Here is a 12961-nt window from a genome sequence, read left to right as displayed (position 1 = left end):
TTTACCTCTTGTGCCTATATCACAGAGTGGATACTAATTAGCTGATGTGAATTGTAACTATGACAAAAATAAACGAGTGGAAAAATTACATATTGATGTGATCCGTCAGGAAAACTGAGGAAAACGAGAGCTGACGTGAAAACACTCGTGACCAAACCTTCAACGTAAGAAAGAAAACCCAAAACCATCGAATACATCATTTCCAATGTTTCTTGCTCTCGTGACCAACAACACGGTTCCGTTTATTTCCTTGCGTGTTGATTTGCAGCGTTTGCTTTGTACGTTTGGATGTTAGCACATGCGACTGCTTTCACGTTACCTAAGCAGACGCCACATTAATGAGCTCAAACCCTGCTGCTGAAAGTGCTAATTAGCTGCTGGGCGGAGGGTGAGGAGACTAGACGGGGATGCTCGCCACTTCAACCATTGTCTCCTAACCCCCGCCACACATTCAGAACTCATCCCATCATAGAGGGTTAGGATACAGCGGCTCAGGTTTGCTCTCCGGTCTTTGCTTTTTCTTTTCGACTGGGAGGTTTGACTGCGATGGTAATAAAACGTGCGAGAGAGGGATGCTCGCCTCGGGACCCGGCTGTCGGGCCACTTTGACAGCTTCATTTTTGTGGCATCGGTCTTTGATCTTTCCTGTCGCTGATATTCAACAGCACTGAACATACATTTGCCCCCCAACCAATATAAATAAATAAGCAGTGCACTGCAGAGCCGGCTGAGGTGAAACTAGTTCGAGCCGGTTGGTTGTTTGCTAAATCTGCTGTGAGCTCGATCACTTCCATAGCATTTAGCTTCTTCCCATTGTATCAATGCATCAACACCCTCAGGGCGGATCCTTCGAAAATGCTCTCTGACACACCCGTTCCCACCTACCTACAGAAGGGAGCACACCAACACACACACACACACACACACACACACACACTAAGGAATAGCATCCAGAAATAGCCTCAGACTCACTACCAGCTCTATTTCCAATTGCATATAATGGATATAATACACCATATACACCCTAGTTGTGCCATTAATGTGTGAAAAAAGTGTTAAAAGAAAAAAAAAGTGTTGTTGTTAGGAAGGAAAGAAGAGGTGCAACACAAAACAAGGAATGCACCTGGCGTGACGCTTGTGTTTGGCTGCAATGCGAGAAAAAAGCGCAGGAGGGGAACCAGCGGGGGGAATTATTCTGATCAGTGCTGTCACGTTTGAGATGCTGAGATGACAGATATTCGCCATATCTGCCCACAGTGGTGCAGAGAGAGAGACACATACCAAGACACACTGGCCTGCCACTGCATGGACGCCACCTCCTCAAGAGCGAGTGATGAGCCAACAGATAGTGAGCGTCAACCCACACGTGTTCTTTGAATGGAAGAAAGGGTTCTGACAAAATGGCGTTGCCATCATGAAGAGGATGCTGTGGATGCATGAGGAGGAGTCCCAAAACACAGCACAAAGCATAAATGGAGCCATAAACGTCATAACTCACTAAAATAACTGTGCGACTGAATCATGGCGCCTTGATTGGAGGTCAACTGCGGTCTGTCAGCGCTACGCTATCAGAGATCAGCACCTTGGAGAGCGCTGCGGCACACGGGCACTAAAAAACCTCATTCCGTTGGTGATTCAACACAAGGCTTCGCTCCCGGTCATCTGGATACTGGTGGCTACAGTGAGCTGCTCCTCCATCACACTGGTCATCCTTTCTGGAAAAAGCTGAAATCTCCAACCTAATCTGTAGCTCTTTATTCTCTGTAGACACCAACAACCCACCGAGATGACGGCAGTCTGTCAGAGCTTGGCCTCACCTAGATTTTAAAGGGAAAAGGAGACGTCAACGTTGATAGATTTACATACTCGGGGCACAACAAACCAGAAAATGGTGACTGTAGAGGTGTTTTTTTAGTGTCGTGTTTGGGGAAACTGCTGCTAAATGACACAATACTGTCAAGTCTCACAATATTATTATGCATTAGTGCTACATAAGGATGATTTCTTAGACACGGGCCTCAACAAGACAATATTAAAGACAAAGCCTTAGACTCTGAGATGTATTGTATTTACTATTTTGTCGTGACAAATGGTCCTGGTATACCTCTCCGTGCCAGCAGTTTGCAGCATATTTTCAGCTTTGGTTTATTTTTCTGTGCAAAATGGAGCATGAATTTTTCAGGTTTTTAGTGTTGATTTAGTTCAGTTGATAAAGATAAAGGAAGTCTACACAATGATCGACCACACTAAGCATTTCCATGTACACGTTGTTGAAATTCTGACAGATAATACATTCAGATATGCACATAGCGCTGAAGTGGGAGAAGCTCCTTGAAACGTCTTTTCTGTTGGCAGAGCGTGATTACCACAGGTGTTCTGACCTCTCCGCCGTGCCTTTGAACATCAAAAATCACAAACTCTAGATGAGGTGGGAACACCAATCCCAGTCAGGGCAGGAGCAAAAGAAATCAGACGGCAGCGTGTCTCCGACTTCCTCTTTACTTTTTAATCCCTACTAAGACGAGAGACCACAGATGGAGGAAAAGAAGGTAGACAACGCAACCTGGAGAGACGAGAGCAGGAAGAGACACATCTTGAAATAAAGTGGGGATAAGAGGGAAGAAACAGTCAGGCCACCTTCGTATTTCTCCTCCGTCAGATGTATGCAGGTACTGGACAGAGAGCCGGTACGAGGGTATTGGGAAGTACTGCGAGAGGCTCGCCTTGAAAACAAGAGGGTAAAACCTCCAACGTTCAGCCACTTTTGTAGGACAGCATAGATGGATATGGATACTGGGAAGGCTCACGTGAAGGAAGGCGGAGATTGAAAGTACACAAAGTGCAGCTAACCTTGAAAACAGTGAGGGGCAAAGAGAAGGTCAACCACACGGTGATAAGAAGGGCTCCTTCAGAGGGCTGGAGTAGGAACACTCAGGCAGGAAGGGTAGAGGCAAGCTGACTGATTGCAAGGTGCAACCTAAGGATCAGGAGCAGCCTGGGCGATAGATCCTGAACACACATGTGTCTCATAAGCCCTATACTTTCACACAGAAATGTCCACTTGTCCATTCATCTGTGAAGCTTTTTATCCTTACAGGTTAGGACAAAGAGAACCGGGTTCAGGAATCAGAGGGAGTGATAAAACAGCTAATGGGAAAAGACAGGAAAGGGAGGCTTGACAGTAATCGAAATGTCCTTTCCCGTGATTGTCATTGCTATTCTGATAGACTGGCAGGTAGTACAATATGTCAAATAACACCACTTACCATTCAGCCTGTAAAGGGTAGACCTGTTTCCATTATGTCGGAAGAAACATATCTAAAAAATGTTTCCGGAAAGCCAACGCCCTGCATCGGAACAATCCATCACCATGGCTGGACGTCTCCGGTGGTAAATTCAATCAAACGGGCCGTGCTTTAACAGTCCTGACAAGGCAGTGCTCATCACACACACGAAAACAGATTTTACCCAAAATAACAAATGAAATAAAGAAGCGGCTGCTGCAGAAGCAATTTATCCCCTTTAGGAGAGTTTCCAAAGCTTTACATTTCCGTCCTCTTTCTTCTGCTGCAACTTTTGTTATCAGTTCGTTTGGCATCACTCACGCCCAGAAGAGCGGACGACCACAATCAAGCAAGTTATCTTGGTCAGTTTTCACCAGAGGCTTTTAAGCAAATGGAATCACCCATATACTGTACACATATACACGTATACACACATATATAGGGTACACTGGCTTGACCAGCCACCTCAGAATGATGTTATCACCAGCGAATGCTTTCAGCCATTAACACCACAGAAGCACGGGAAGCATGTGCCCTCTTTTCCACCCACAGGGGAGGTGAGACTCCTCGTAGTTAACATGCTGAAAGACTAGGAAGTGATCAAAGGCTCAGGGAAAAAAAACAAGACCCATGACGGCTCCATGATTCTCTGAAAAGGCAGGAAAGGGAGGGCAAGAGCAGGTAAAAGGGGAGTGAACTGAAAGACGGAGAAGGAACAAAGCTACACAAATCTGAAACACATCAGAAGGCACGTGCATTTTATTGGAACGGGAGTTTCTATTTTTTTTTAATATAAGGTGAACGTCTACAACACACGTGTCATACAAATATTCATACAAATTCTGACCTTGTGTGATGGTATGTGATGGTATAAATAAAACTAGCCCGTGAGGAGAGAAAACAGACACGCTCAAGGACACATAGACGTGGCCCTGAGCTCCAAAAACATGAAATGCACAAAGGCTGATTGAAAAAGCACAAAGAATCTTGAAACCATCAAAGTTTGTCCACTGGCTGCTGCAGAGGATGTTCATCAGGTTACACGGCTCCAATAAGCCAAGTACAAATTAACAGCCTCTCTTTAATGATGTCTAAGGAAAAGGTCAAATGTATGTGGGACCAATATTCCCTGCTAGACAATGCTGCTTAATAGGTGGGGGCTTTTGACCCTGGGCCGGTTGTAACCAGCTATTCAGAGGTCAGAAAAAAGTAATCGGATACATTTTTATTTCTATTTGGATTCCATTACAGGTAAATCAACTTTGGTTAGTCAATAATTGGCCAACCACAATGAAAACGATTGTGTTCCCAGCACTGTAATGGTGGGGTAAGAAATCTAAGCAGGTCTGAGTATGATTGTGTGTTGACACGTGCACATCGTTAAGTCTGTAATGAGAAGACAGAAGGGTACAGAGTAAGGCAGCACAGAGGACAACGTTGGAATCTAAATCAAGGGCCGAGGGCACTCGAGTCACCTAAAGAGCCCCTAAAGTCAGGTGTCAACTAATATGTGTCATCACTGGGACACAGGGTCACCGAGCAGAATGGATGAGGTCAGCGCCTGCGCTCACCTGCTCGCTCAACATGCACCATTAAACAGTCCCACAGTGGGCAAAGGAATGGGCTGTCATTTGGGCGGGAAAAGGGGCTTCGCTCGGACACGAACATCTACAGCTTTAAACAGGGATTTTCCAACAGGGAACGCTGCCGGTGAGATCCAATCAGGTGGCAAGAGTCAATATTTGCATAGACACATTGAGCTAACGATGTGGCATTTTACATGATATCTTACATGTGCTGTAAATGCAGTAACACTCACAGATGTAGCTCATTTCCTCCGCTTAACAGTCAAACAGGTATAAATAAAACGCATCAGCAACACGCTGGATATGCAAAATGGCTCAGTTGTTTGCTGCTAAACCAGCTCTGTAATTACCTGAAGGATGTTTTAATTGTCGCATGTTCTACTCTTAATATTAGTCAACGCTTTAGCAGCTCGCCGAGTAAGATTGATTGGATAAATCAGTCGGAATTATGAGTAAACAGGAGGCCTGCCAATCAATGGTGTGTGAGAGAGTTTGTGTCTCAGCCCGAGTGTGGCTGAGGACGTGCCAGTAAGCACACGTGCATGCGCCTCGACATGTGCACGAGGGAAAGTATATAAGGCTGACAGCTGGGTTTGTTCAAAAGGCTTACTGAGCATTCTGTCTGTTTGGGTAGCAACAAGCACACAGTGTATCTGAACAAGGATCTAAAACCTGTGTCAACAGCACAGTAGAACTGGTGTAAACAGCCAGTGTCAACATACCAGCACACACACACACACCAATGGAGAACCAGCGCTGATTCTTTTGGTTCTTGTTTTAATGCTCTGTGGCATTAAAGATGAATAGATTGCAAATAGACACTGTATTAGCTGGAGACAAAATCAATCAGTTAATAAAGACTCCGCTTTAGCCGCAGAGGTGAATTAGCGGTGTTCACGTGTGTTTGCACAAACCGTGGCGCTGTTAACGCAGTGTGTGTGCAGGTACTTGGCCTTTCTGCGTGGATCACTTGCCAGTGTGCGTCCACCGGTACAGTACGACCCCACGGTGTGTGTGTGTCGATGCATGTGTGCGTCAGTCCATCAGCACGCCGGCGTCACAGCCTCTCACTAAGTCCCAGATTAACAGTGACAGGCAGAGATCCCTCTAATTATCTCTTCCTGGACCACATGCAAATGGCAGAGCAGCGTGGAGAGAGGCGATTGGCTGGGGCTGCTGCCGGGCTAATGAGACTGGCGACGGCACACCACCTCATCAAATACCACCAAAACAAATGTGCAACATCAAATAGATCCAGTCAGGGACGTCCTTACAAAGAAATCCAGTGCTCAGGCATCTACAGATGCCAACATGGCTCCTTTTAATGTAGCACAAATAACCCCATACTAAAATATGAGGAAGAACTTGCATCATCTCTGTAATCGGAAGCATTATTACAAGTTTTACAACTCATCATTCAGCATTCTAGTGCGATATAAAAATAAATGTGCTCTGCAAATAAAAAGTCCAACTCTGCAACACCTCCAGGGAATGTGAGGAAAGTTGGCAAATGGCACAGTACAGTTAGGAAAATAAGGGGAACACAGTTTTGGACTGGAACAGATGGTCACAGCCTGGCTCTAGACAATGCACTTCTCCAGTCAGCTAAAATGTCAACCCAGTAAATCAGCAGGAAGCATGGCAACAGCCTCACACCGTGGCTCACGTCTTTAGTTGGGTCTCCGCTCCACGGTAACTGGGTGACAAAACCAGCTCCAGAGGCAAAAGGCAGGACCTTCGCTGTCTGCAAGAGGTGTCAAAAATAAAGCACGCTATGCGCAGCAGATCCATCAGTTCAGCTCACTTTACACCCCATAAAATCCATGTCCAGGGGTTGTGAGTCTGACTGAAGCAAAAGTGTTGTTGTGGATCGCTGCTGTAACCGTCTGAGTGGGGAGGATATTGATAAAGAATAAAATGTTGGCGTCTGGCTCTTAAAAGAACAAAAACCTGCAAACCACAACATTAGCGAAACATAGGTTAAACCCCAGAAAGTTCATAACCCACAAGGATAACCAGATAATCCCTTTAGAATGCTTTTCTTGTGGCATAAGCACAATTCTGTCAGTAATATTACTAGAACTATTGTAAACAGCTGTAACCAATTCAGACCTTTTGGGGGTGGGGATTAGGGTAGCGATCTGGCTACAATCGGTTATGCTGCACAAAACCCAGAGAGAGATGAGAAAATGCATTTTCACATGAGTGCATTTCCATAAAGAGCATATTTCACTCTTGGAGGAACCCAAACATGCTCTGTACAGTAGAAATTACATGAGAAATCGGTATTCTTTGGGGTGTTGTTCATTCCTACAGTTTAGAATTTAACATCTTTTGAAATCACGCATCAATATCCACACCTTAAACAGATTTAACGTTCATTAGCTCGTATAATTATGCAACAGGCTTAAAGGGGAAAATGAATTCTCCACAGAGATTGAGGCCAATCCTGTAGTGGGAATATCAAAACCACAGACATAACTGACATTTTGATATGCACATCACAATCTCCCTCTTGTCTACATATCTAGCATCTCATAATGTTGAAGATACTGGGATGCTCATCTGTGTGTGAGCTGCTTCATCCATTATAGCTCAATGTGCTTGAAAACAGTCGTTGGTTATCTAAAGGCCTATTAAACAAAATGATTGAAATTAAAGTGACAGCAGCGTACACCTGCATCACACCTCCACCCCGTTCATGTTCATTGTTTTACTGTCTATCTATTGCCTGCTAAAGATTGTGACTGAGGTTACGGAGAAGATGGAACGTCAACATGTAGTAACCAGTAGTAATCCCCAGTCCAGAGCTGCTGTACTCACAGACCTGCGTCGTCCTGACGGATGTGGTGTGTCCCCAGAATGGTTTGACCATGACCGCGGCCTGAGAAGATGGATCTGCCTTGACCCTCCAGTTCATTTTTCGAGGGACAAGACAAATATTTCATGTGTATCACACTAAAGAGTCACACTGGAGGTGAGCGGGGGTGCGGGGGAACTGAGGGATAGATACAGCAGAGGTGAAAGAAAGCGGGGTGGGGGGGTGGGGGGAGGGGGTAGCAGGCCTGCCTGGCTGACAGTCGACTCTGTTGGATGTGACTTTCACAGTCTGCTGGCGGTTTGTGTGGAAGCCATCACATCTGTGACTGGCTGTTTGATTAATGAGCCTCTCAGCTTGTCTGTGCAGTTTGAGGAGGGGCCGCGGCCTTATCCCAGGCATCGCTGATTTATTCGCCTTTGGAGCAAACCTCCAAATATCACAGACACTGAAATACAAGAGTGAAAGTTCACACACACGGGCAGACACATGTACACGCTCCACGATATGCATGCAAGTGCAGATCCCCAAGCACAAAGACAGGCATCGGAAGGGGACTCGTGTGTGTGCGTGTGTGCGTGCGTGTGTGCGTGGGTGTGTGTCGTCCCTCTCCACCACCTGCTTACGGCTAATGAAAACCTCAATGTGTCAGTGTGATCCAGGGCTAGAAAAGACAAAACACACCATGTATAACTAAGCAGACAAAAGATGTGCTCCGTCTCCAAAAACACAAACTCTCATTCCCGGCTGTCAGTCAGCAGGACACACACACACACACACACACACCACCACACACAACACACACACACACCACGTATGCAAGGGGATAGACAGGAGAAGAAAGAAATGGTGCATCGATGACGCCACACTCTTGATTCTCTACAGTGAAGTCTTTTCACTTTCAGCCGTGCGAGACTCCGACGATGGCGGAACCGTTTCCACTTGTTTCTTTAGACACGGCCTGGAAATGTCGCAACCTTGAAGCCGTTCCCCTGGCGATGTTTAAAGCTAGCGGGATTAGGGCGACCACAAGCTCGAAACGTATCGTCACGCCACACTACGAGTCGGATAAATGAGTCAAGAAATATTTGCGTGTGCATCAGCGCGCAGTAGCACGTGCGCGCCCACCTGGAGGCGTGTACACAGAACTGGCTGCCAAACACAAGCACATACACCCCCATTCCCTCAAGCATAAAGTAAGACCATTAATCCAGACACACAGACATCCAACTTCTCCCCTGGTTGATCAGTGTCCGTGGAGTAAGACGAACATTCTGACATATTTGTTTTTATTTTATTCCCTGAGAAAAAGGCCCGCCATATGGCAGCGCCCAGGAACAGATGGTGATTGCCCACTTCCTGAAAGCACAAGCGTCTATTGCTGCAATTTAAGGAGCCACTCAAGCAAGAGAATGCCACCGACTGGCATTTTTCCACAAACTGCTATTGTTATAGACCTGAGGGGTAACAGCAACAATGAGACAATGCAGAGGAATTGGTTTAGTGTTCAGTAGTTACAGTATGGCTCACCATATTAAGCTACTAAATCTACAGGTCAGTGCTGCTACATTAGAATGCTGTCAGCATGTACAATAAAACTGCAGAGATGAGAACTTGAATTTGAATTCTGCTGAAAAAGATCACAGCCAGTGTAGCGACCATGTGTTGTCCCAGAATGGTTTTAGGAAATGGGATCTGGGCAACTGGACTACTACTACTGGCACACATGAATGTCCTTGAATGATATGTGGCCCTTATGATGAAGTGGAGGAGCTGCCCTGTGACACACGGAGCTTCATCTCTCACACGCTGCTCTTATCAACCAGGTCAAAGGACCTTCTCTGACACAGAGGCATGAAGAGAGTCTCACAAAGTCACCTTGTTAAATGGCAGATAATACGTGACTTGTGGCACTGGACTTTTTCTTCATTCAAGAAAAAACGTGAGACCTTGTCTCAATGACGGTTAGAACTACGGAGGGACATTAGTGCTTCCACGGATTCCAACAGTACACGAGCTTTGTTCACAGTGTTTTCAGTGGATGGACGGACCAAGGACAAAGGTATTCACACACCATGGAAAAAAACTCCTGAGTTAAAGAGTTTCGACTTTGACTCTTTGCCTCGACAACAACGTGCTGCTCAGGACTGAGAGACACAAACACTCAACACAAACACTGGGCGTGCAACTCGTAGGGAAGGAAACACGGGTGTGAAACATCATTGAGTTGTTTTTGCAAGAATGGAGCTTTTCTTTATTGGTGGTGGGGAGAAGAAATAAGTGGAACATGTCAGAATGGTTCCCATAACCCTCAAACGTAACCCAATCACAAAAGGAATAATATGTAGCTATATGGATGGCGATGCCTCAGTCTATAGGGGACTATGCTGAGAAGCTCCGGTGCAGGAGGAGGAGGAGGTGCTGGGACACCTTCAAAACACTACTGAGGTACCGTTGAGCAAGGTAACAAACAGCAGGGCCCTACGATGATCTGGAGACTCTTTCAGGGGTGTAACCTGCAGAACCTCCCCGTGACCCCGAGACAGATGCAGTGGTCAAGAAGAAGAAAAAAAAATACGAATATATCACAGCATCTTTAATTCATGTCTGAATTAGATCTCAGAGGGAGCCAGGATCACAACTGACAAACCCAGTGATCTAACACCCACTGCACCACAGCAAGCAAGCTAAACAGATTAGAAACAGTCAGAAACAGGCAGTAATCAACCAGAAGTGTAGCCCCGCCCACAGAACATCAGTCTATGAATTCAAACCGCCAGTCTACCGCTACAGCCGGTCAACCCTGGGGGTCCTGCAGCAGTATTAATCAGGCTGCTTTCTGCTGAAAAGCTCAATCTGCACATGATGGATGAGCCCTCGCACGGAGGGAAGTGAAGTGACAGGTGACAAAGAAGGACACGCACACCTGTATAAATCCACCCTCCGTCCTGTCTGGTCTCATGCTGCACCATCAAGGCAGCAGGGCGAGAGCGTGCGTAAGCGTGTGTGTATTTATGTGTGCGCAGGTGCAAGTGTCACAGCATGTGTCTTGCTCTGCTAATGAAGTCATTCGATCAGTGATTTAACAGCCCCGGTGTAAAAGCCCGCCGCCCTTAACTCATAGCCTTGCTCCATTAGAATGTGATAGAAACCCTGGGCACAATAACCGTCCTGCCACTGTAACAATATATAGGAGGCCAATGGGCCGCACTGCTAACGGGCGCCGGCCAGCCACTGCAATGAAATATAGGCTGTGGAGAGGAAGGGGAAGTCATTCAAGGAGACTAAAACTTACCCAAACCATCACAAGGTCATAATAATGGAGGCTTTTTTCCACATGATCAACAGTGTTAATCTCATTAATAAAAAGGCCAAGTGTGTAAGACTGCTGGATACAGCGCGCTTTGTCTAGCAACCGGAACAAAGAGTGATTGTTGTGAAGCCTGAGTGAAAACAGTTGAGGGCAATTCAATCTGCAGTCGTGCAAAAAGTATTTTCTTATCTGCACTAAAAAACAGATCAGCAGATGCGATCGGTGCCCTGGTCCCCAAACTGTCTTTTACAGCCCAAGAGATATCTTTGAGTCGGAGAAGGATCTGAGGGAAACGTTGACAGCTTCCATGTCGCCAGCTATGAGCCTCACTTCCTGCTCCGGCTCCGGCAGAACTAAAGCCATTCTCTAAATCCTCCATGAAATCTGCTCCTCTGGCCCTACAAAGAGGGGCTAATGAAGCAAATGGCAGAATCTTAGATGCTTGATACTGCAAGATTAGGCTGAATTATATAACCTTTACTCCCTCCTACCCTCATCCTTTCAACATTCTGGTGCCATGTCTGTACTGACTCATCTCTCCATTGTCTCCATGTCACCGACAATCCCAAACTTCAAGAGCAATCTCTCGTTTGCTCATTCTCATTCGGCCCCTCTTATCCACTTCATTCAGTTCCCATCCGTGAACGTTACGACATTAATTTGCTTCAGTCAAGCAATGACAGCCTCTGTATTACGGAGCAACAAGGCAGCATATACGGGTAAGAAGAATGGCCCGTGTTTGTGCACGTGTGGGTGAGGAGTCGGGTTGAGACATGAAGGTGACAAAACTCGTCAGAGCGCGGCGCCGAGCTCCGCACTTCACCCTTATTAGACCTGTGTCCTTGGCAGATGCAGAGCTTGCCCTTTCTTAGAGAGGTGTGTGTGTGTGTGTGTGTGTGTGGTGTGTGTGTGTGTGCACGCGACAATGGCAGTGATTTAGATTAGATTGGGTGTAGGTGTGGAGACAAGGTGCAGGAGTCCCATGGCTGGCAGGGTGACAGCTGAGAATGGAGAACAGGGAACAGCCTGAAGTGCTGCCATCTAATATGTGTCACATACCTGCATAAATATTTATGCCCACTGTAGATCAGAACAGGGGAGGAGGGGGAAGAGAAGGATGAGAGCAGAGAGGTGGACTTGGGTGAAAACTCCCAAACATGGCGGCCTGAAACATCTAAGCTAGCAAATGTAGCATTTTTTGGGAGGGGTTCAGAAGTTACTCTTAATTAAGCCCCTTTCTATAATATCTATTCATAGGTTCTTATGTAGAAGACCGGCATTGAATTTAGAATTTTCTATGTTATTGGGGGGTAGTATCCACATACATACATGCACCTCACATGCCTGAAGAGCTCTTTCCACACGTTCACTTTAGAGCCTCCAATCTTTGAGCCACTTCCAAACACCTGAGAGCAGTCAAACGTTTTGCTCTTCAACACATTTTAAGCATCAAAAGGGAAATTTCCCAACATCCCAACATTTTAGTGAAGCACAGTAATGGAGCAGCACACTCCTTCATCTTCCCTAAAGGTTGGTTCTCAGGGGCTCCGTGGAGGTGGTTCCTTACTGTTGGTTGTAATTCTAAACATGAATATAGCGAAACACAAATATATTTCAAACCGATACTTAGAAACACAACTGAAGTTAGTGTGTCCCAGCATCAGCGGTGAAACCTGAAGACCCGGCAGTCGCGGAGCCTTTGTAACCAAACCACGGAACAGGTGTAACAAGTGAATGGGCGGGTTTACCTGTTGGCGAGCAGAGTTCTGAAGGTGACCTGACTGGTGCCCCGATATGCTGGCAGCAGCCTCGACCAGTCCCAGGCCCATTCGACCACGGCGCTCTGTTGATGTATGAGGACAGCGCATTGTTAGTTATTAATCAGGGTTAATATCATCAGTGCATTACTGCTCCAGCTGGGACCCGCTAACAAAAGATGAGGGGGGTCCCCAGCACAGGC

At 46.3% G+C, this 12961-nt stretch overlaps 1 protein-coding gene across 8 annotated transcripts in view; it reads right to left on the bottom strand.

The window, feature by feature from the left end:
* Window positions 1–12961, bottom strand: part of kiaa0825 (KIAA0825 ortholog) — a 91065-nt gene that overhangs the window by 38982 nt on the left and 39122 nt on the right. For 6 of the 8 annotated variants that reach the window (XM_057032888.1, XM_057032889.1, XM_057032886.1 and 3 more), the window contains one exon: window positions 12750–12844. In XM_057032888.1, the coding sequence (XP_056888868.1) occupies window positions 12750–12844 (95 nt within the window). Of the gene's footprint in view, window positions 1–1393; window positions 1818–12173; window positions 12583–12749; window positions 12845–12961 lie in introns of those variants that run through there. The other 2 variants (XM_057032892.1, XM_057032890.1) reach the window with 2 other exon arrangements.

The sequence above is a fragment of the Takifugu flavidus genome, chromosome 5 (assembly GCF_003711565.1).
Source record: "Takifugu flavidus isolate HTHZ2018 chromosome 5, ASM371156v2, whole genome shotgun sequence".
NCBI classification, from domain to species: domain Eukaryota; kingdom Metazoa; phylum Chordata; class Actinopteri; order Tetraodontiformes; family Tetraodontidae; genus Takifugu; species Takifugu flavidus.
The sequence above is the reverse complement of the archived record's forward strand: the minus strand, read 5'-3'. Positions and strand labels throughout refer to the sequence as shown.